At 38.6% G+C, this 25525-nt stretch overlaps 1 protein-coding gene across 1 annotated transcript; it reads left to right on the forward strand.

Moving 5' to 3' along the window:
• The first annotated feature begins 3591 nt into the window (after positions 1–3591).
• LOC149960410 (uncharacterized) lies at positions 3592–24830 on the forward strand. Its single transcript, XM_090153147.1, has 2 exons — positions 3592–3726; positions 24272–24830. Exon 2 carries the CDS (start codon positions 24285–24287, stop codon positions 24828–24830), a length of 546 nt encoding a protein of 181 aa, XP_090009273.1. The 5' UTR covers positions 3592–3726; positions 24272–24284.
• The last annotated feature ends 695 nt before the right edge of the window (positions 24831–25525 follow it).

A 25525-nucleotide genomic window follows, 5' to 3' on the forward strand; every position in this document is an offset into this window, starting at 1 on the left:
AGCCTAGGGGCCCGCACCACAAAATGAAAATGTTAAAAAAATATTATTAAAAAAGAAATACGGAAGTGGACGAGTCGAATACATTCGCAAAATTTGTTTAAATAATCGAATATTTCGAATAGGATTATTCGAATTGGCGCATCACTAGGAGGGAGTGAGCGAGACGAGAGAGGAGTAAAAGAGCACCGCTTTAAGTTTCCACAACTAAATTTCAAAGATGGAAACAGGGCTCTATACAGTATTTTGGGATGATATTGTTGGAGATAAGCGATGGCGCCTCTACTTCGTGGCCTTGGTCCGTCTGATAAAACAATATAAATGTAAATAACCGTTTAGGCAAAAATACAAATTGTTCTTTTGAACTTCATATATATACTGTATACATTAGTCGTTATATGCATTCACTTTTCTCTTGTTTCTAATAAACATGTTACGTTGAAATGACTCTCTTCATTCATAGGACAGTTTGGTCGTCTATTTTCTATCAGATATCTTGGGCCTTTGATTTCTCAACGACCACTGAGGCGACAAATAAGATCGATACGTCCATTAATGGGGCATGAAAAACTCTCAAGGGCGTGGTATATCTTTCGTCGATTTTTGGATATTTACAAATTAAGTTTAAATATATTTCTTATACGCATATGGAAATATTTATAATTTAGTGACAAAATCTTATTTTCTTGTTATTTTAAATTATATATTTATTTGGTCACTAAATTGTAATAAAACGTTCAAAGTTTATAAATAATAATTAGTATGGTTTAAGAAATCGATTTCTTTCGTGACTCCAGCTGTACTAGAATTGGTTTATCCGCTTTTTGCACTATTTCTGTCTTGGGCAAAACAGTCTTCTCTATCCACGGATTCCACGGTGTATTTAGAAAAAATATGCGCCAGAATGGGCATTATACTCCTATACGCAAATGTAGAACCTAAATTGAAAATAAGGCACATTTTGTTATTTTATAGACATACTGATTAGAAGAGTTATTTTAAAACAAGACTAGGCTTAGGCTTTAGAATTTAATATAACCCCTAAAAAATTCCACTCTCAAATATAGTAGAAAAATAAAGCTACTACCAGGGAAATGAAATATTAAAGGAGATCGCACTTGAAATGGCTGTCAAATTGTCCATAGCCAATTTCCCCTAGCTCCCACAGTTTGTCCAGTATGAACTTTCAAAGTTGGACAAAACTAACAATAGTCCTGTGTGTTAAAACCAATGGTAAATCGGTTCGCGTTGTACTATCGTGCGTCGCGAGTTCAGGTACACTACCTACTTATTGAGTTTCATCTGCGTAACCGTGACTTTGGTTCATTCCTATCAGTGAATTTCCGAAACGGTTTCCTATTATCACACATATTTGGATTAATTTAGTATATCCTTTTGCGTTGAGTTTACAAGTTATCCCCCCACTGGTTAAAGAGATTTTCCCTGAGTTCTTCGGCTTTTCCTTCCCACACAAACTTGTAGAGGTTAACGGTGATCGACGGTGATAGTAAGCAGCGGCGTAGAAACCGGGGGGGGGGGGGCAGGGGGGCAATTCCCCCCTGGAATTTTGCCTGGGGGGCAACCCATGTAAATGCCCCCCCCCCCTGGAAATTGCTTTTATTCATACCATAGTCCATCGGGCGGGGACGTCGTACCTTGGTCAAAATCCAAAAATATACATAATATCATTTAGTATTTTAGTAGCCTACTAAGTCTACTTACTTTTCGTAAAACTATTTCAAAACATAACTTAGTCTTTTTTCTAAAGTAGTATTAGATTAGTTTCGTGATATACTTTTTCATATGTGTCAGGTACCCGGTTTTACTACTAATATCAACACTATTATGTAAAAAAACGGTTTTATGTATAAGTTTTGCTATTTGTGCGATAATGTTTCCCGCTTCAATGAGGTGGCAAAATTATCACACAAATAACCTCACCTTCGCATTGCAATACAGGTTGCCAACCCCTTTAAATCGGCCAGTTTAATTAATTGAAGTCGTGAATAGGGTTTAGCGTCGGTACACCAGCGCCACCGCAACATCGCACTGTTCTCGTAATATTGTTAAATAAAACAGGCGCTCTCGAGTCCTGTCTCTCCATAGACAGTATATATCCCTTAGGGATTTATACTGTCAGAACTGTCTATGGTCTCTCCTCTGCACCTTGGGAAATACCAAAATTGCGTGTTTTGCACGACCTTTATCTTGCAAGCTACGATTTCTTCAGTTGGTTTCGCGCCACGGCTTTGCCCAGGTAGTTAAATAGTAAATATTTTTTGAATTATTTGACAGTTTTTGTAGGCCTATTAATTTTATTCGGAATAAAAGTTTACGCAATCAGGTAAGATGTTAAAGAATAATCTAAGATCGTTTAAAAATTTATCACTGAGGCTTCTAACTTTCTATGATTCATTTATTTAAAAAACTTAATTTTTAAAATGTTGATATCTAAATGATCACTCAATTAGGTCTGATGTTGAAAATTTATATCTTAGAAAGTAATCACTACTGATCATCTAATTTTTTATGAATACACGTTATTTTTGTTACACTAGGCTTAACAAAAATATATCTGATTATCTTTAGATCAGATGTTTAAAATTTATTAAACATATAACAGTTAGGAGGGGGGGCTGTTCTTTACTTTTGCCGAAAGGTGCAGTCCCTCGCTATTGTCCAAGGAAAGGTTAAAATAGACCCCCCCCCCCGAGTTCGAGAGCTCATAACCACTTTGTATCGTTGTACTGTTAAGAATAGATTTGGCCGTTCGTGTTTTTCCCCTCGCTGTAGTATTTTTGTCAAGTTTTGGAGTTTTTAGAATTAACTGTAGTCAGCCATAATTGTAGTGTTTAATTTTAATTGTAGCTATCAGAGTTTAGTGTATATTGTTTATTTTATTTCCCCCCTCTGATCCTATTGAGAACCTTAAGATAAACTTTTAATTAACCAATTAGTCAAGAGTGTTTTAATTTTTTGTCTCTAATGAGCATGTTATCCCCCGCTTAAAAGTTAAAAATAATAACTAGTAATAGTGATGGCCTAACTATCCTACTAATCAAAAGAACCACAATATCTATTTTCCCCCCAAATTTGATTATTTTGTGTAGTGTTTTGTTTATAAGTGTTAAATAAAGATTTTGTGATTAACTTGAGACAAAGGGTTTCCATTCTGAATTCGAATCTCCCCCATTTTTCTATTTTTTTTTCTTTCCCCCTCTCTCAGATTTAATTCACTCCACGATAAGGCTACGACTAGCATTTGTCGCCATCTTCCCCCGCCTTAGTGAATAAATATCTTTGAGCAAGGGCTAGGAATATTTTCGTCCATCAATTGTATGACGATTTCCTTAAAAAGGTTATAGGCCTCATAGAGATTTTTGCGGGGGGGGGCCTCTGAGTTCTCAGCTACGCCACTGACCTTCCTCCCCTTACAGATCCCCCAGATCCCTCATTATTTTGTTTCCGCCCAATAGCCCCCCCCCCAGCCTCAGCTAGGGGGGGGGGGCTTAGAAGGCAAGTAGAAAAAAATCTTTTATCTCGTTCTCTCTCTCGGAAAAGCAATTTCGTCGCACTCGCAGTGACCAACCGGGACTGTTGCTTACTAGTTTCGTTGCGGAGGTTCTCAATTTGTCGACGCTTTTTCCAAAGGAGTTGCGCTGATTCATTTGTCTTCGACTGCTGTCATCTTAAGAAAGGTTTAAAGTTAACAAGTATTCTTTTTGTCTCGTGAGTATTTTATGTTTTTTAATTTAACGCCTTTCTAAGGTGGGGTGATAGTTTTATTCTTGGTTAAACTAGCCTTGTCCTGTTCGTTGCAGTTTGAACATTTAAGATTACGCGATTAACTGTGGCGTGGTTTTTACCTCTCCGAGGGTTATACAACGACCGTGTCTGTCTGTGGGTGGGTCTGTCTGTCTGTCAGGCCTGCGAACGCGTTCGCATTTTCGGTGCAAAGTGTAATCACTGCGTACGCAGTTTCTCGAGATCTCTGCGTTCGCAGTTGCTAGTAATTAGGGAACAAAGTCGAAAAACCGTGTTTGCAAAACCACCGTGGGACGGTGAGCGTTAACGGATTAATTTGCAGTCGGGGTTGGTTTGGTGGTTTTTTTTTCGTCAACGCTCGCCGTCACGACAGGTTTAATTCAGTGGTTTGGATATTTCGCTATTGTAATGTTTATGTGTAGGGTGGTAATGTTGTGTTATAGTTATGACGTTTGTGGGTGTTGAGTTTGTGGTGTGTATGTACGGGTGGTAGTTCTCCAACTCTTTCTTATTGACTTTTGGGACGGACCGAGTGCTGAGTGTAATGCTACCTCTCAACATCCAATGGCAGGGTTTCCACCAATTGTTCACGGTATTCGTCTTAGTATCAATATGCGATCGCATCGGGCGGGTTTCGAACCCGAGACCGCCTGTTTGACAGGCGGACGTTCTACCACAGAACCACCGACACTTATTACGTTTCATTGAAAATTAGACCTTCAGCTTTATCAAAAGCGTATTTAATAGAGCATGAAATTTTTGTTTAATTGAAATAGAGCAAAATTTCGTGAAAGATTTAAATTATTGCATCGAAGAAATTCTAATTTAGCGATTTCTCATTTGATTAAAAACAAATGCGTCACTCAGGTTTCGAACCCGGGCCGTTCAGTTAGGCAGTCGAGCGCTCTACCACAGAGCCAACGATAACTTCAAGCTATACTGCAAATAAGACACTCATTGTAAGCATAATAGTTAACAAAGTCTTGAATTTTTTTACGAATGAAATTGTGAAGGCCTAATGTGGTTTTTTTACGAAAAAATTATAAAGACTTAATCTTGTTTAATATAATAAGTTGCTTTATTTCAATTTGATACTTTTGTTTAGTGTTTTTTTAATGAATGGAGTTAAAGATTTTTTTCTTCTATTATTTGACGTTTTATTTTAATGAATGGAGTTTAAGATTGTTTCTTCTATTATTTGACGTTTTATTTTTGCGGTTGTATATTTGTTTTATCTTTTATTCTTTTAAAATTATTTACTTCTTCCGCAAAATGGTTCATTTTTTGGAGGAACCTTTTTACTTATTTTTTGTGTATTAATGTTTTGAGAACCTTCACGTTTGGGAAAGGATAATTTTTGACGGAACCTTCAAAGTGTATACGTCGCATTTTCAAAAAATTTAATGGTCAAATCTTGTTTTAGCGCAGTCAGCAGATAAGATAAAGGGTAGAACCCGTTAGTTTTTTGTAATTTGTTTAGTTTTTTCAGTCGTATATTCTTATCTATTAGGTTTAGCGTATTGGTTTTCAAGCTTAATAATTCATTTATTAACAACATATCGAGTTGGTCTGGTTTTCAGCTCGGTCGTAATTTATTTTAAACGTTTTCTCGGCTGATTAAGATGTTTAATGCAGTTCATCAATTGGGTTCGTTTGTGTTTATTTATAAAGAACCCTAACTATTCCCTCTACGGTCATTTATTGATATACGTTTAGTCAAGTGGCTTTCTGTGCTTTGTGAGTGGTAAGTTTTTCGCTTTTTGTTAATAAGTTTTTTGGTGGTGTGGATATTTGGATATCTACGATTCCTAATGCAGTCATTGATATCCTGGGTGTGCGAGTCATTATATGATATTGGAAATTGGACGGTTTTGGTCTTTTTCATGCGGTATGTGTCACAACGTCAACAGGTTCCGATAGTCTACGAGTCGTCCACTACCAGATATCTACGGTATCTTGATCGGGCGAACGTTGAAATAAAATGAGCGTTAACTATGCGGCAAGTATTTCGTAAGCGACAAAAATACAAATACCCTCTGTAGATATTTCTTTCATTAAAATTGGCTTCGTATTATATTTAACTGCTAAACTTGTACCGTAAATAGGGTTAAAGTCAATTGTGCATTGTTTTAGTACGTCTAACTCACTGTTGTAACTACTTAATTTATAATATTCTGAATAAATTAATCTCGGTTGTTTCGTCTCAATTATTTTAATTCAAATTAAAATTTTATACCGGGCGGGATTGAACGGGGATTACGTTATTAGTAAATAACTTTGAATTGGGGAGATATAACTTAAAGGGTCATCTCGAGAAATTAATACCACTAGGGACAATGCTTCCGAGGAGAGGTATATTTTGGCTTGCCAACTTGTTTAATTACATCCTGATAATTTAGATCGCTTAGCGTTATCAATGTTTATTTATTCTGAGATTTCGCGGCTGTGCCGAATATCGAATGACGCTCACGTGACGAGCCGATCATTCTTCGGCAACTCCGCTCCCGTCTCGTCCTCTGGCAAAGCGCGTTTTAGCGGGAAGTGTGACTATCTTTTACCCTTAAGTCTGGTTCACACGATGCGATTTTGTCGTACGCGACCGATCCCACGCGACAAAATTTCTAAGATCAAGTCGTATAAAGGGGTTTTATCTTGGAGCTATTCTACATTTTACCCAAAATTGCTGGCAAGTAAAAATTTTATATTTATCATATCTTTCTAAATAATAAATTGCGGTTAAAACCTTTTGCATTATTGTAATCCTTGACAAATAATAAACCGAAAATAATAAACAAGACCAAAAACAAACAAAAGTACCTATTGTTAAAAATGTTGGTTGTACTTTTGGCATTTTTCGGTAAGATTTTCCCAAACATTTTACACGGAGCTCTGGTAGGCTTTGGAGTTATTTTTAAGCTCAAACTGATTTTAATTTATTTTCGAAACTAATTAAATCAATTATTATTGCAAAACTCCTATCAACTCTGTGAAAGTATTGTTAATGCTTTAATGTTTATTAGCTAGTATTTTATGATAAAAACAATCTTTACGTGATACACTTCAGTGGTTGTCAATGAAATGTTAAACCTTAGTCCACGAGGCTATAAATTCTTAAACATCATCGAAACCGTTCTAAATTTTTCGATATTTTAAATATTTAAATCATCTCTTTTTATGACTAGTTAAGTAAACGAAATTCTTCTATACTTTAAACATTTGAGATAATCCAAGTTATATTAATAAATTTGTTAATTATAATCCGCCGTGTTTTGTAAATACTTACACTTGGTAGCAGACGACATACCGAGCTCAAGAGGCGAGCGAGGGTAAAAACAAGGAGTAATATATGTAACGTTTATCTAAATCATCGGCTACGTTCAGCGGAACTCAGCGGACTCAGCGCTGAGGTCAGCGCTGAGCGTTGAGCTTACTGTACGCTTTTTTTAACTTCCGGTTTCTACGTCATGTTGCTCAACGAAGTCAGCGGTCGGAGGAGCAGGTTTTTCCGTTGCTCATCGGTGTCGTGACGTCATTCGACAAAGTTAAAGGAGGGGTAGCAGACGATATTTTGTTCGTTAAGTCAGCGAGCTATAAATCGTACAACAACTTTTAGATTTTTGTGACGTAGCGTTGATAAAAAGAAGTCAACGATAACTCAGCGGTTTTTCTCCGTTGATAGTTGTTGAACGCAGCCTTAGTGGAAAGGTCTATTGCAAGGTATGTCGCGAAACACTGCTCGGGAGTTGATATTAGTTTGATTTAAATATTTGGGAGAGCTAAATGGCTGGTAGGAGTTGCCCGACTGAAAAAACTATCCTACGTTAACTTGATTATTTGGTTAGTTGGGATTAGTTACTAGTCGGTTTAAAATATCTACAACGGTTTTTAAATAATCAAAAGAGTTCAAGTTTTATTTCCAGAGTTGGAGAGAAGAGACCCTTTTGGGTTGGGATCTCAATTCGAACTGTCGTATTCAATACAATATTATACGAAAATCGCGGATGAGAAGCCTCCGATTTCAAAAACGAGGTGTAACACCAACCTCGAGAAGTCCCCTTTTCTTCTGGGAATTTTACAAGATGGGTTAGAGAGAGAGCTGCCCTAGCTAGCCGCCTACAAATTTAACCTTGTGGAAAGTTTTGGGCCCGCAGCTCTCCGACTAACAATGCACTTTTCCCTTTCGGAAAATTCTGTGAATTTTGGTTTTACAAGCGGGTTTACGAGCCCTTTTATATTTCACAAGTTTACAAATATATATATATAGAACATTGAGGAATTTTATACAAATTATATTTACGCGAATTATACAAATTTTAAACAAATCTTTTAATTCTAGACTTTTAGTTCATTATTTTACAAGGTATACTGGGTAAAATTTCTTTCGGGAAATATTTGAGCGCCATCTAACAGTAGGAACCTTAAAAAATAACAACGTGGTTATAAAATATGTTTACCGTTGAGCAATGACTTCAGCTTCAATAAATAGATCTTTAAAGTTTAACTTTTAAAGAAAGTCTTATTTAAAAATTAAATTGTTTTTAATTATACTTTTTTAATATAAAAAATATTAATTTGTTAAACTTAATTTCACGACGACTCGGACATAAGTAGTTTTATACTGATACTTATGTTAAGTTTTGTTTTTATAGCTGTTGCAACCTTTTTAGGAAATCGTCATGATTGACATACTTCACAAACAACGTATCGCATCGGTTTGGTAACGAGTACGGTCTATGGGATCAGGTCCAACGTTTGTAAATTCTGGCATTCTATGGCTCTGAGGAAGTGAGGCAAAAACCAATACACACTAAACAATAAACACTACAATTAAACTCTTAAAAAAAAGCAACTAACTCAAATAATATTGGCAAGGGTAATACCTAGGAGCAACAAACACAAAGAGAACGCAGTCGGCCTTTAAACACGCTAACGAAGGGCTAGGGCTCGGCGTTCAGTCGATGGTTATCCACTTATAGAGGGTGTCTGCACTTCCCATAAATAAAATAATGTATGCTATTCTGCGGTACCGTTAATCGTTTCACATTATCCGTGATACGATTATTTTATTCCCGTAGAAATGGTTAATCATAAAAAATATTAATATTTCTAAAACATAAAACGACTATTCGTCGTTAAAAAAAATTAAATATTTAAAATCTTTACGATTAACTCTTTTTTAAGACAAGCAAATAAATATATCTTTATGCTAGAGAGACCATGATGAACATTTTCATTTGTTTAAGTATCCCTATGTTTCGATTATTTTTAAATATTTTTTCATATATATTGAAGTAGATAACCGGCCGTATTCTGCATGACCCCGCAAGTAAGAAGGGAAACGCCTTCTTACTTCGTCGCTACCATTCGACGAAAGCTCACTGATTTCCCTATTCTTTCCCCTCTTGCTTGGCCAATTGAAGGGCTGCTTAATTGTGACGTTTTAATTGTATTGAATTCCCAATTTCCGGTGAAAATTTTCTGACATTTTTAATACCATTTGCAAAGTGAATTTTGCCGAAGCGCCGGGAGTAGTGGCGTACTCCTGTAATCCCAAGCGTCTGGAAGGCAGAGTTTGTCGATGGCTATGCGAGGACGACCACCAATCCCCCAACGGGTGGTCGGAATACTTCCGCCACGGGTGTCCCCACGTATCCCCCGTTGGCGTGGCCATTACACATATCTCGCCCTGATTAATCAAAAGGACGAGAGGACTGAATTGTCCCACACGTCACAATCGACTAAAAAAATAAAAAAATTTGCCGAAGCTGCAATGGTTGTTATGACTGCTGTCGTGGGATTTGAAGCGATAGGCTAAGCGAAAGAAGTATAAATTTTTATCGAAGGTAGCATGGAATTTAGAATGTATAGCTATAAGCACATCTTTGGAGAAGCCGTTCGGTAATATGTACGCCATATAGGTAAATTATGCTGGGTAGAGCTAAGCGAGCGGAAGGTTTGGTTCCACAATGTATATGCGGTCAGTGAAGTAAACAAGTGGGTGGTTTCCAGGCCTACCTTTGACTGTACTAAATATTCCCCCCTTCTCAACATTCACATACTCGAGGCCCCCCTTGACAAATTTCTGGATACGCCACTGTATGAAGTTAAGACATCTATAACCGTTAGTGCTTTACCACAATATATTATTCACACTCTTTGCAGAGAATGAGGAATTAAATGAAACGAGGCGTGATTTTTCAGACGGGAATATAAAACCGATCATAATTTTTGTAAATATAATTTATACTTGCTTTAACAAAAGCTCGAAGCTAAAAGTGAAAATTGCCTTACGGAATAATACGTTTTATTGTTATTACCAAAAGAATAACATATGAACAAACGCTTACGAATATAAATACTTTTTTAATATTTAAATTTTTGTACATGCATAGAGAATTTAAACGATTATTTTTTTTAAATATTAAATATTTCAATAACAAGTTTGTTGAATAATTATCGGTGTTTTATTTGTTATTGTAATCAAATTGTTACCAACTAATGTATTTTTTTCAATTAATCAAAAATAACCGCAAAGTTTGTGGATAACGGTTGGATAATGCCGAGCCCTACGAAGGGATGTGTACGAATTTCATTGGACGAGCGTCACGAGCCTTTACTCTGAACGTTTTACGGGCGGGAGGGGGGGAGACAATTTCTGAATTTTCCCTTTCCGACGGCCAATGAAAAATGTACACAAGAAAATCCACGGGTTGCTTTCACCTTGTGTGGGGTGTTGTGTTTGTTGCTCCTAGGTAATACGAACAAAAAATACAATACTTTTTAATACGATATAAATATACGAAATGGAATGAACTCTCAGCCTCGTGGGGACCCGTTTTTACACACAATCCTTAGGGATTTGTGTGTATTATGATCACCTACTGTGTAGCCGCCGCCGCCGCTGCCGTACACACGATTGCTCGCGGTACGTTAGTGGTACAAAGGCGATTGATATCTCAATCGATAGGCACTATTATAGCCTCGACGGGATTTTCGTAATTTTGGGATCGGAGCCCGAGAAGTTGGGCAAATGCCCAATTTACTATTTTTTGTGGTTTCGCTTTGTGTGGTTGATATTTTATTTAAAATTAAGTCCGATAACGTTAAAAAAATATTTTTGGTTAGGTTAGGATTCAGCGGATATACAACTTCAGTTATATCAGTAAATATTAAATTTAAGTATAGTTTCCTGGTTAATTTACAGGACCCCAATTTTCGCGGTTTTATATTTTCGCCTAAAAGTCTACATAACGTTCTTTAATTTAAGTCCGATTTTCATGAGAGTTATATTTTTGAATAGCTGTGGTTCCCCTTAAACCTAGATTTGCAATTACGTTGCTTAATTTTAATTCTAAGTGAGGTTTTTTGGACAGCGTATACGGACCCCCGCAACTTCCGACATGGTAAATCCGCGTGTCTATAGAGTTCTAAACGCCAGTTTCCCTCTCGCATTTTTCAAGGCCGTTCGCGCCGAGCTTTCAACGTGTTCCCAGAAGTAACAATAAGTGTGACCCCCAACGTTTTACGCACGTTTAACGCCCTTTTTACGCACGTCGTACGACAGGAAGTACGTAAGTAAGATTTGATCAAAAATCACCAGTTTTGTTACTTCTAGGCCTATTCCAGCTTAGGTTGCAGCCGCGTTGGAAAAAGTTAATTTTAAGTGAGTTAATTAGCCATTTCGCGTCATACCTGAATTCTTTACGCGCTGAAGCTATATTCGCATTCCACTGAAAGCCTGCTTGCAATAAGAATAACGTATGAACAGGCACGTAAAAAATAAGTGTGACCCTAAATATTTGTTATGCCCAGAAGTTAAGCATAAGTGTGCCACTAAATATTTTTTTGACCAGCTGCCGTACACACGATTGCTCGCGGTACGTTAGTGGTACAAAGGCGATTGATATCTCAATCGGTAGGCACTATTATAGCCTCGACGGGATTTTCGTAATTTTTGGGATCGGAGCCCGAGAAGTGGGGAATTTGCCGACTTTAGTGTTTTTGGTCGATTTTCAATTAAATGTACCCCACCACCCGCGTAGGCACTATTGTCATATTTGAATTTCGTGCCAATTGATACAGGTGCCATCTAACTCGTTCGCGTTTCGCCACCTTATTTCCAAAACCAGGTAACTCGAAAAACTTGGTTTTTATAAAAATTAATTTAAATGAACGTGTTCGCGTTTCGCCACCTTATTTCCAAAACCAGGTAACTCGAAAAACTTGGTTTTTATAAAAATTAATTTAAATGAACGTGTTCGCGTTTCACCACCTTATTTCCAAAACCAGGTAACTCGAAAAACTTGGTTTTTATAAAAATTAATTTAAATGAACGTGTTCGCGTTTCACCACCTTATTTCCAAAACCAGGTAACTCGAAAAACTTGGTTTTTATAAAAATTATTTTAAATGAACGTGTTCGCGTTTCGCCACCTTATTTCCAAAACCAGGTAACTCGAAAACCTTGGTTTTTATAAAAATAAATTAAATGAACGTGTTTGCGTTTCGCTACCTTATTTCCAAAACCAGGTAACTCAAATAATTCTTTTCCGATAACATTCCTCTTGGGTTTATTAAGTTAATACATCAGTGGGATTGTGTGTACTTAAATGTCCTAGACATCTTGTTAACCTTTCTCGGACAGTATTTATTACACGTCTACGGGTTTGGCGGCCGGATTGATAGTTTGTGATTCTACTTTTCTTCTCTTTATCCTGACTTCTTACAAGCTGACGGGGGCGTAGGTTCTTCGGATTTCGGTCTGAAATGTTCGGTTAGGCGAGGGAATCGGACTCGGTCATCTGGCTTTCTTCTCTCGGAACGGCTAGATTTTGGGTGATCAACAGGTGATTTGAGGGTCCATGCTCTTCTGGTCGGAATACTCTGCCAGGATCTCATCTGAATAGTTGGTGAGGACTGATCGCGCATTTCGCGCCCTCGACTGCCTGAGTCTTGAAAATATCTTTACATATCTAGTCAATTCCAAGAACTCTTTTGGGGCTCTGTCTCTTGGTTTCGTTCCAGGGATTGTGGGGCAAAGTTGAAACAAAAAGCAATTGGTTTTGTTTTTAAAAAAAGAGTTTTTCAGTGTGAAGGTTGAAACGTGGCGACGAGTGTAAAGATTTCTGGATAGTTTTCAGCTGAATATATCTTCACCAATTATTAAAACTAGTAATGGATATTTATTGTCTCAATCATTAAAAACTCTATATCGTCATGGAAAGGTGTTGGGAAAAGGTATGAGTTTAATAATTATGATTAAAAATACAGAGGGGCGATAGGCCTATGTGAGTGGGAAATTTGTAATCGGATAGAACAAGACAAGGGTTAGTCGAAAAATCACTCGGGGTTGGGAAGGGGGAGGGTACTAGGGAGTCTCGAGGTTACTTTCATTTTTGTCTCCAAGCGGAAATGTTCGGGCGTCCTTTCGCCCCTGTGGCCTGGCTTTGGAAAAGGCGCGCTTTTGTTTGGATCTAGCTACCTGGTAGTGGGCTAGATGCCCGCGAACATGATAATGGTTACGTGGGATCGCTGTGAGCTGAGGGGATATTACTGGTCTAGTTCGGAAAGTTTTGGGAAAAACCTGGTCTGAGATGACTCTGAATATATTGTACAACGGTCTTGTGATCGATAAAAAAACACTTGAAAAATCATAAGCGAGGGATTTTAATTTTAGCCTTGTTGAAAGCAGCGATTTAGTATATAATTTATATTAAGTACACTGTTTAATTAATTACCTTGATTTTATGTCTTATGGCGGGGGGATAGAGTTTTAATACACGTATTAACTATATTTTATTCGAATGTATCGTTCAAAAGTTATAAAGGTTTTTGGTTTAACATTAATTTTAATTATATTTCACGTGGGATTGAATTTTATTAATTAGAGGTTTGAATTCTAAGACATTTGATATATGGGGCTTTACGAATACTTAACAAAAATTATTAATATAGAGGGTCAAGAGTGCGGGGGGAAATCTAATAACAAAAGTAAATAAACCACAGTAAAATAAAAAAAAGGACCTGAAAGGTTACACTGGTTAGAGCCATTGTGACCTTTGGGACAATTCAGTCCGCTCGTCCAATAAATTTCAAATCCATGTATACACTCTTTTACGAAGTCGGGCATTTCATTACAGGCCTAATTTCAAATAGTACAGGCAAGGGCGCCTGCACGTGCTCAACAGCTCGAGACGTCGCGTGCACTTGACCGCGTGAAGCAGCCTTTCATGCACTATTTGAAATCAGACCTGTAATAAAATGGCAGCTCTCACAAATAAGGATATAAAAGAGAGTATTGGTGCGAATCAAAAGTTGGGTTTTTATTTACTTCGTCGGCCGTCGGGGAGCGCCACCTCCGGACCTTAAAGTCGGCTTCGTTCAGTGAAGCTTAACGGTCTTATACCGTTTTACGCTCGCGTTGATTCCATTGGGACTTTTCATCCTGTCCTGTTAAACGCTTTTTTACGAATGTTGTAATTTTTATAAAATATCGTCTGCTGTGCCGTACGCAGCTAGCCTTCTCGCGTGCTGTGACGTCACGCTTTCGAAGAAACTTGATTTTTCCATCGTTGAGTTTTTTGAGTTAAGGTTGTCAACGTGACGTCAAAACCGGATTTTACAGGGTTAGTATACGACGTGGAATACCTGGAAAACCTGGAAAAATCGGAATTGTAAAATGTTCCCAAAAGGTCAGGGAATTGTAAAATGTTCCCAAAAGGTCAGGGAATTGTAAAATGTTCCCAAAAGGTCAGGGAATTGTAAAATGTTGCCAAAAGGTCAGGGAATTGTAAAATGTTGCCAAAAGGTCAGGGAATTGTAAAATGTTGCCAAAAGGTCAGGGAATTGTAAAATGTTGCCAAAAGGTCAGGGAATTGTAAAATGTTTCCAAAAGGTCAGGGAATTGTAAAATGTTTCCAAAAGGTCAGGGAATTGTAAAATGTTCCCAAGAGGTCAGGGAATTGTAAAATGTTTCCAAAAGGTCAGGGAATTGTAAAATGTTCCCAAAAGGTCAGGGAATTGTAGAATGTTCCCAAAAGGTCAGGGAATTGTAAAATGTTCCCAAAAGGTCAGGGAATTGTAAAATGTTCCCAAAAGGTCAGGGAATTGTAAAATGTTCCCAAAAGGTCAGGGAATTGTAAAATGTTCCCAAAAGGTCAGGGAATTGTAAAATGTTCCCAAAAGGTCAGGGAATTGTAAAATGTTCCCAAAAGGTCAGGGAATTGTAAAATGTTTCCAAAAGGTCAGGGAATTGTAAAATGTTTCCAAAAGGTCAGGGAATTGTAAAATGTCCCCAAAAGGTCAGGGAATTGTAAAATGTTCCCAAAAGGTCAGGGAATTGTAAAATGTTCCCAAAAGGTCAGGGAATAGTCAGGGAATTTTAAAATGACCCCAACAAAATCCTGCAAATACATTTTTTAAAGATGTATTATACATAGATAATAAATAATTTTCAAGATTTTACCTCAAAACATAATTTATTCTACAAAAATGGTCAGGGAAATTTGGCAGTTTGGTCAAAGAAAACCTGGAAATGTCAGGGAATTTAATTTTGGCAAAATATTATTCTACCACGGATGGCGCTTAGTATCCCCTAAGGATATTGAGTGGGCTTTACACTGGAGTACCTACGGAAAGGGAACACTACCAAATTTTCGTGTCGATCGATCTCTAAATTAGTTAATTGTCACTTTGTTATAAATTCATTATCAATTTAATTTTGGAAAATTGCGAACAATCTAAGCAAAACTAAACTAATTAAGAGCTAAAAGGCAAAACAACGGTCAGTGTTGTTCCTTTGTTAATTCTAGTACAAAATTTGTATTTCAGTTCAAATAAATATCTGAGAAAGTGAAATTTATTTTTCGCTAATTATAAATATGCTTTAAAATTTACACGTGTAAAAACTAAAAAGAAATTAAAGCGATCGCAGTTAGCTTGTAAAATTTAAATTTCCCGCTGTCTCCTATATATTCGGCTGCACCTCAGTACTTCTATAAATTGGGGGAACGCCCATAAATATCTGAAGGGGCTACACAGGGTCGGCCATCTATTGGCTACTTTTTCTTTAGCCAAACTCTCCTAATTAATGGTACTAATTTTTATATAAGCGTAAGCATCACAAAATCAATTTATAAAACATTATTTAATGAGATCCTACTCACAGAGTATTTAGGAATGTCAGAGGCGCTATTGATCGTCAGTCCAGGTCTACTTAAGGCTTCAAAAGTCGCTTGATGACTTAGGCCTAAGGTGGTGCCTTGGGTATTAGCCTAGCTGGTTATTTTTTTTAAGACCGCCAAAATAACACGGCACCAATCGTCTAACCGTGGCCAAAATTCTCCCCCACTGTATGGAAGCAGTGCTATATATAGATATCGAGGCGCTTGAAACGCCACCAACTCTCCGTGAAGCAATTTTTGGCCTAGTGCCAAATAGTTCTTACATCTCCCCCCCCTAAAATCAACATATCTTTTTTTAACAGAAAGCCCCTTAACTTGGTATGGGGTAAAATCAGAGCCGTAACTAGGTGTTCTGGCGCCCTTGGCGGGAGCCAACCCCACCACGGTTTTTAGTGGTTCGTCTTGGCAATAGGTTTAAGCTTTTTGAACACCAAACGGCGCCCCTTACCCTCGCGTTAAGTAATCATTTTAAAGTTAATCATTTTATCGGTGATCGTTTTATCGGTGATCGTTTTATCGGTGATCGTTTTATCGGTGATCGTTTTATCGGTGATCGTTTTATCGGTGATCGTTTTATCGCTGATCGTTTTATCGGTGATCGTTTTATCGGTGATCGTTTTATCGCTGATCGTTTTATCGCTGATCGTTTTATCGCTGATCGTTTTATCGCTGATCGTTTTATCGCTGATCGTTTTATCGCTGATCGTTTTATCGCTGATCGTTTTATCGCTGATCGTTTTATCGCTGATCGTTTTATCGCTGATCGTTTTATCGCTGATCGTTTTATCGCTGATCGTTTTATCGGTGATCGTTTTATCGGTGATCGTTTTATCGCTGATCGTTTTATCGGTGATCGTTTTATCGGTGATCGTTTTATCGCTGATCGTTTTATCGGTGATCGTTTTATCGCTGATCGTTTTATCGGTGATCGTTTTATCGCTGATCGTTTTATCGGTGATCGTTTTATCGGTGATCGTTTTATCGCTGATCGTTTTATCGGTGATCGTTTTATCGGTGATCGTTTTATCGCTGATCGTTTTATCGGTGATCGTTTTATCGGTGATCGTTTTATCGGTGATCGTTTTATCGGTGATCGTTTTATCGGTGATCGTTTTATCGGTGATCGTTTTATCGGTGATCGTTTTATCGGTGATCGTTTTATCGGTGATCGTTTTATCGGTGATCGTTTTGTCGGTGATCGTTTTATCGCTGATCGTTTTATCGCTGATCGTTTTATCGGTGATCGTTTTATCGGTGATCGTTTTATCGCTGATCGTTTTATCGGTGATCGTTTTATCGGTGATCGTTTTATCGCTGATCGTTTTATCGGTGATCGTTTTATCGCTGATCGTTTTATCGGTGATCGTTTTATCGCTGATCGTTTTATCGGTGATCGTTTTATCGGTGATCGTTTTATCGCTGATCGTTTTATCGGTGATCGTTTTATCGGTGATCGTTTTATCGGTGATCGTTTTATCGGTGATCGTTTTATCGCTGATCGTTTTATCGCTGATCGTTTTATCGCTGATCGTTTTATCGCTGATCGTTTTATCGCTGATCGTTTTATCGGTGATCGTTTTATCGGTGATCGTTTTATCGCTGATCGTTTTATCGGTGATCGTTTTATCGGTGATCGTTTTATCGGTGATCGTTTTATCGGTGATCGTTTTATCGGTGATCGTTTTATCGGTGATCGTTTTATCGCTGATCGTTTTATCGGTGATCGTTTTGTCGGTGATCGTTTTATCGGTGATCGTTTTATCGGTGATCGTTTTATCGGTGATCGTTTTATCGCTGATCGTTTTATCGGTGATCGTTTTGTCGCTGATCGTTTTATCGGTGATCGTTTTATCGGTGATCGTTTTATCGCTGATCGTTTTGTCGGCGATCGTTTTGTCGGCGATCGTTTTGTCGGCGATCGTTTTGTCGGCGATCGTTTCATCGGCGATCGTTTTATCGGCGATCGTTTTATCGGCGATCGTTTTATCGGCGATCGTTTTATCGGCGATCGTTTTGTCGGCGATCGTTTTATCGGCGATCGTTTTATCGGCGATCGTTTTGTCGGCGATCGTTTTATCGGCGATCGTTTTATCGGCGATCGTTTTATCGGCGATCGTTTTATCGGCGATCGTTTTATCGGCGATCGTTTTGTCGGCGATCGTTTTATCGGCGATCGTTTTATCGGTGATCGTTTTGTCGGCGATCGTTTTATCGGCGATCGTTTTATCGGCGATCGTTTTATCGGTGATCGTTTTGTCGGCGATCGTTTTATCGGCGATCGTTTTGTCGGCGATCGTTTTATCGGCGATCGTTTTGTCGGCGATCGTTTTATCGGCGATCGTTTTATCGGCGATCGTTTTATCGGCGATCGTTTTATCGGTGATCGTTTTGTCGGCGATCGTTTTATCGGCGATCGTTTTGTCGGCGATCGTTTTATCGGCGATCGTTTTGTCGGCGATCGTTTTATCGGCGATCGTTTTATCGGCGATCGTTTTATCGGCGATCGTTTTGTCGGCGATCGTTTTATCGGCGATCGTTTTATCGGCGATCGTTTTATCGGTGATCGTTTTGTCGGCGATCGTTTTATCGGCGATCGTTTTGTCGGCGATCGTTTTATCGGCGATCGTTTTGTCGGCGATCGTTTTATCGGCGATCGTTTTATCGGCGATCGTTTTATCGGCGATCGTTTTATCGGTGATCGTTTTGTCGGCGATCGTTTTATCGGCGATCGTTTTGTCGGCGATCGTTTTATCGGCGATCGTTTTGTCGGCGATCGTTTTATCGGCGATCGTTTTATCGGCGATCGTTTTATCGGCGATCGTTTTGTCGGCGATCGTTTTATCGGCGATCGTTTTATCGGCGATCGTTTTATCGGCGATCGTTTTGTCGGCGATCGTTTTATCGGCGATCGTTTTATCGGCGATCGTTTTATCGGCGATCGTTTTATCGGCGATCGTTTTATCGGCGATCGTTTTATCGGCGATCGTTTTATCGGCGATCGTTTTATCGGCGATCGTTTTATCGGCGATCGTTTTATCGGTGATCGTTTTATCGGTGATCGTTTTATCGCTGATCGTTTTATCGGCGATCGTTTTATCGGTGATCGTTTTATCGGTGATCGTTTTATCGGTGATCGTTTTATCGGCGATCGTTTTATCGGTGATCGTTTTATCGCTGATCGTTTTATCGCTGATCGTTTTATCGCTGATCGTTTTATCGCTGATCGTTTTATCGCTGATCGTTTTATCGGTGATCGTTTTATCGGTGATCGTTTTATCGGTGATCGTTTTATCGGTGATCGTTTTATCGGTGATCGTTTTATCGGTGATCGTTTTATCGCTGATCGTTTTATCGCTGATCGTTTTATCGGTGATCGTTTTATCGCTGATCGTTTTATCGCTGATCGTTTTATCGGTGATCGTTTTATCGGTGATCGTTTTATCGCTGATCGTTTTATCGCTGATCGTTTTATCGCTGATCGTTTTATCGCTGATCGTTTTATCGCTGATCGTTTTATCGGTGATCGTTTTATCGGTGATCGTTTTATCGCTGATCGTTTTATCGGTGATCGTTTTATCGGTGATCGTTTTATCGGTGATCGTTTTATCGCTGATCGTTTTATCGGTGATCGTTTTATCGGTGATCGTTTTATCGGTGATCGTTTTATCGCTGATCGTTTTATCGCTGATCGTTTTATCGCTGATCGTTTTATCGGTGATCGTTTTATCGCTGATCGTTTTATCGCTGATCGTTTTATCGCTGATCGTTTTATCGCTGATCGTTTTATCGCTGATCGTTTTATCGGTGATCGTTTTATCGGTGATCGTTTTATCGCTGATCGTTTTATCGGTGATCGTTTTATCGGTGATCGTTTTATCGGTGATCGTTTTATCGGTGATCGTTTTGTCGGTGATCGTTTTGTCGGTGATCGTTTTGTCGGTGATCGTTTTATCGGTGATCGTTTTATCGGTGATCGTTTTATCGCTGATCGTTTTATCGGTGATCGTTTTATCGCTGATCGTTTTATCGGTGATCGTTTTATCGCTGATCGTTTTATCGGTGATCGTTTTATCGCTGATCGTTTTATCGCTGATCGTTTTATCGCTGATCGTTTTATCGGTGATCGTTTTATCGGTGATCGTTTTATCGGTGATCGTTTTATCGCTGATCGTTTTATCGCTGATCGTTTTATCGCTGATCGTTTTATCGGTGATCGTTTTATCGCTGATCGTTTTATCGCTGATCGTTTTATCGCTGATCGTTTTATCGCTGATCGTTTTATCGCTGATCGTTTTATCGGTGATCGTTTTATCGGTGATCGTTTTATCGCTGATCGTTTTATCGGTGATCGTTTTATCGGTGATCGTTTTATCGGTGATCGTTTTATCGCTGATCGTTTTATCGGTGATCGTTTTATCGCTGATCGTTTTATCGCTGATCGTTTTATCGCTGATCGTTTTATCGGTGATCGTTTTATCGCTGATCGTTTTATCGCTGATCGTTTTATCGCTGATCGTTTTATCGCTGATCGTTTTATCGCTGATCGTTTTATCGGTGATCGTTTTATCGGTGATCGTTTTATCGCTGATCGTTTTATCGGTGATCGTTTTATCGGTGATCGTTTTATCGGTGATCGTTTTATCGCTGATCGTTTTATCGCTGATCGTTTTATCGCTGATCGTTTTATCGCTGATCGTTTTATCGGTGATCGTTTTGTCGGCGATCGTTTTATCGCTGATCGTTTTATCGCTGATCGTTTTATCGCTGATCGTTTTATCGCTGATCGTTTTATCGCTGATCGTTTTATCGGTGATCGTTTTATCGGTGATCGTTTTATCGGTGATCGTTTTATCGGTGATCGTTTTGTCGGTGATCGTTTTGTCGGCGATCGTTTTGTCGGTGATCGTTTTATCGGTGATCGTTTTATCGCTGATCGTTTTATCGCTGATCGTTTTATCGCTGATCGTTTTATCGCTGATCGTTTTATCGCTGATCGTTTTATCGGTGATCGTTTTGTCGGCGATCGTTTTATCGCTGATCGTTTTATCGGTGATCGTTTTATCGGTGATCGTTTTATCGCTGATCGTTTTATCGGTGATCGTTTTGTCGGTGATCGTTTTGTCGGCGATCGTTTTATCGGTGATCGTTTTATCGGTGATCGTTTTATCGCTGATCGTTTTATCGCTGATCGTTTTATCGCTGATCGTTTTATCGCTGATCGTTTTATCGGTGATCGTTTTGTCGGCGATCGTTTTATCGCTGATCGTTTTATCGCTGATCGTTTTATCGCTGATCGTTTTATCGCTGATCGTTTTATCGCTGATCGTTTTATCGGTGATCGTTTTATCGGTGATCGTTTTATCGGTGATCGTTTTATCGGTGATCGTTTTGTCGGTGATCGTTTTGTCGGTGATCGTTTTGTCGGTGATCGTTTTATCGGTGATCGTTTTGTCGGCGATCGTTTTGTCGGCGATCGTTTTGTCGGCGATCGTTTTGTCGGCGATCGTTTTGTCGGCGATCGTTTTGTCGGCGATCGTTTTATCGGCGATCGTTTTATCGGCGATCGTTTTATCGGCGATCGTTTTATCGGCGATCGTTTTATCGGCGATCGTTTTATCGGCGATCGTTTTGTCGGCGATCGTTTTATCGGCGATCGTTTTATCGGCGATCGTTTTATCGGCGATCGTTTTATCGGCGATCGTTTTATCGGCGATCGTTTTATCGGCGATCGTTTTATCGTCGATCGTTTTATCGTCGATCGTTTTATCGTCGATCGTTTTATCGTCGATCGTTTTATCGTTGATCGTTTTATCGTTGATCGTTTTATAGTCGATCATTTTATAGTTGATCATTTTATAGTTTTTTCAAATTACCAGAGGTGTGCTAATACCATTTTATGGGGATCGAATCAAATATAAAATATTTTTATAGCCATATCAAAAATCAAATCGAATACTTAAAAGTCGATTAGTTTTGGTAAAAATAGTTCCATTTGACCGATCGAATATCAAATAGTATTTCAAAATCACTTTCACGTGATATTGTAGCGCTCAGAATTTAAATTTCGCGCAAACCGTCAAAAGTCATGCATTTTCTTGTGAACATTTTTCATTTGTTAGACTTCTCCCCGCCCGTGTACTTTTTCGCGGTATTTTCTGGGTGCGTCCATGTTTGGTTAACCCCCTTTCAGCCCCATCCTTCATTACGGATACCTAAAGAGTGGATGCTAGACGCTCCGCTGAGGGCATTGGCAATGGCCGACGAGCGGGAGGCTAGTAAGATGGATATAATAAATCCGCGAAAAAGAGTGTATAACGTTCAACGTAAAGATCCATTCAATGAATTTTATACACATCACTTCGTTAGCGCGTGTTAAGGCTAGCTGCGTTTTTCTTGTGTTTGTTGCTCCTAGATGGAAGCATCTCGTCAGTTGCAATTTAACGGTGGAAGAAAAACAAATGTAACCTAGGAGGGCCGAGGGGTTTTACAATCACCCTGTCTGTCTGTCTGTGTTCGCTGTGAACGTTTTCGCAGGGTCGAAGTCCAAAAACCGTGTTCGCAGTTTAAAGGTAAAGTTGGCAAAACTACCGTGCGACGGTGAGCGTTAACCGATGAATTTGGCGTGGGTTTCGGTTTGTTTTTTTGTTTTTTTTTGTTAACGCTCCCCGTCCGGACGTTTTTGACTCAGTTTTTTATAGCAATTTAGTTATTGTAATGTTTACGTCTAGTGTTTGTATGTATGGGGGTTTCTCTCCAACGTCATCTTATTGACTATTGGGACGGACCGAGTGCTGAGGGTTACGGTACACGTGTCAATGTCCAAATGACGGGGTTTCCACCAGTTGTTTACGGTATTCGTCTTAGTATCAATTTGCGATCGCATCGGGCGGGATTCGAACCCGAGCCCTCCTGCATGACCAGCGAGTGTTCTACCAATGAACCACAGGTACAGGCGTTAAATGTGTGATACATTTTCACTCCCATGATTAAATCTGCAATCTTGGTTGATTAAATCTGGTTAAATTTGATGTCTGTATCTTTGGCTGTATTAAATTTAATCCGATTAAATTTTTAACCTTGATTACTTCTCCACTCTGCGAAGGAGTGAATTACCTGGTTGTTTGATTGGGTTATTATTACATATTTTTATAACATGCTTTTGCTAATACAATATTTATTACTGTGGTTATTTAGATTTACTTTTTCTTGATTCATAAGTATTTTAATTAACTTGTTACTTGGTTAGGTTATTATTATATATTTTATCTTGTTTTATTTGGTCTATCGAAAGTGTTGATACTAAGGGGGAGAATTAATGTCTAAGATTTTATTCGTTGGGTTTCGTTGTGTGGTCATCATGAGCCCACGTAATTTTCATTAGTGCTTTCCCGTATAGTTTTGGTTTTCTCTTTAACTTTTGTTTTCCATACAAATTTAATTGTTTTTTTCTATTAAATAGTTTCTTGCACGTTTATTTTACGTTTCGTGAGCGTTCTTATAATTTAAAATTTTGAATTTTCTATTTCCCATTTTGTTGCTTTGTTAATTTAATAACGTTCTATTGATATCGGAAATTTGTTTAAGGCAATGACGTTTGTAATATGTATTATAATTATAATAAGAAGCATTCTACTGGTTGGGATAGCACCGGGATTACGGCTTTAAGAATGACGCTTTGAATATGGCGAAATATTGTTGAGTGCCGTGTCCAGCAGTAGTTAATACGCCGAAGGGATAATGCTTCCGAGGAGAGGTATATTTTGGCAAGCTGGCCAACTTGTTTCTAATTTAACAATAACAGCATTGGCTTAGATTTCAGAAGTCAAACAATTAACAAATAATAATTTTCTTATTTCTTTTAGCCCCCTAGCGGCTTAAAATTAATTTTGATTCGTAATCCAATTGTATGGCATATTTTAAGTAAAAACGAAAATATTAATTTAATGACGAAGATTTGGAATATTAATTAAAATGGCATTGGTCAAATATAAAAAATAATTCAAATGATATATATAACAATAGTGTTTATTATAGCATTTCCATCGTAAACGTATTTGACACTCGGAAAATAGCTATTCTAAGCTCTATATCGATTTTGAAGATTTTCGAAGTTAGAACTACAAATCTTAAACTGGTTATTGAAAAAAAAACTGAATTTCCACTTTACATGACGATTTGTAGCCCCATTTAAAGTACCGTTCGGTTACTTTTTTTTCCCAATTTCCAACTGAGATATATTAGTAAAACCCGAAATAAAAAGGCTGACTGACTTAACTAATCGCAAATAATAACTCAGCATTAATCAGTTTTTCTATTTGTTTTTTCTAGAAATCACCTTGTGATGAGCTTAATAGAGGCCACTAGGAACGGTAACAAAGAACTGGATAGGGTGCTGCAGTTAATTCGAATTGGAGCCGACGTCAATAAGAAAGATAATTGTGGAATGAGTCCCTTGCATTGGGCGGCTCAAAGAGGTCATTACGACATGTGCAAGGCCCTCATGGAAAACGGAGCCAAACTAAATACGGTCGACAACGATGGTACGTCTCCTTTAATGCGAGCGATCTATTATAAACACATAAACGTGGTCCGCCTACTACTTCACAACGGAGCTAGTCTTGAAGTTAAGGACAACAAAAATAAAAGACCTGTGGACAGGGCTAAGGAAAACAATCGCCTGGAAATACTGGACGTGATCGAAAAAGAATTCCCGCTTTGGCTTCGACTCAATCACGCAGCGCGTCAAGGGAACTACGACGAATGCGTGGCGCTTTTGGAGCAAAAGGCGCTACACGAAACCAGTCACGATGGACTCTACGAAGAAAGGACATACGCAAATTGTAAAGCTATTACTGGAGAAAGGCGCGAAGGTCAACTACGAAGATAATGACGAAAGGAATTCGCTGTATCTCGCTACGAAGAAAGGTCAGACAGACATTGTCACTCTGCTGTTGAAAAAAGGATTCAACGCAAACGTTAAGGTCAATGGTGACACCCTGCTCCACGTGGCGGCACGAAAAGACCACAAAGAGTTGGTTCTTCTTCTACTCCAAAATGGGTTAAACCCAAACTTAATAAACAAAGAAGGGTTTACGCCTTGGCACTACGCCATAATCAACCGTAATGGAGACTTAGCAAATAAGCTCATTCAACACAGCGCCAATATCAAACTTACTACCAACAAGCTAGATACATCGTTGCATTTGGCCTGCGAAGTTGGTCATCAACAGATTGTAGAGATTCTTATGAAGAATGGAGCTAACACGGATGCCCTTAATGAAGAAAACAATAAACCGATGGACATTCTGAACAGGAAATGCTTCGATAAAATAAAAGCTCTGTTGATACCACCGGAAACAACACCAGTTGCACAGGGTGCAACCAGTGAAGGACGTTTGGAAGTAAATAAACACGACAATTACCATGACGATTCGAACAGTGACGTAACGGTAGAGTACCCGTTGTCCACAATGGGGTCGATGAAACGGGAACTATGTTCACGAATCTTGGACACCACTGACATCGAAGAGCTGAATACCAAAATGGCTGAACTCTCTGCTCTAGTTTTGGAATTCAAGGAGA

Source organism: Leiobunum rupestre, chromosome 1, assembly GCF_980474605.1.
Source record: "Leiobunum rupestre chromosome 1, qqLeiRupe1.1.hap1, whole genome shotgun sequence".
In the NCBI taxonomy this organism is placed as follows: Eukaryota; Metazoa; Arthropoda; class Arachnida; order Opiliones; family Sclerosomatidae; genus Leiobunum; species Leiobunum rupestre.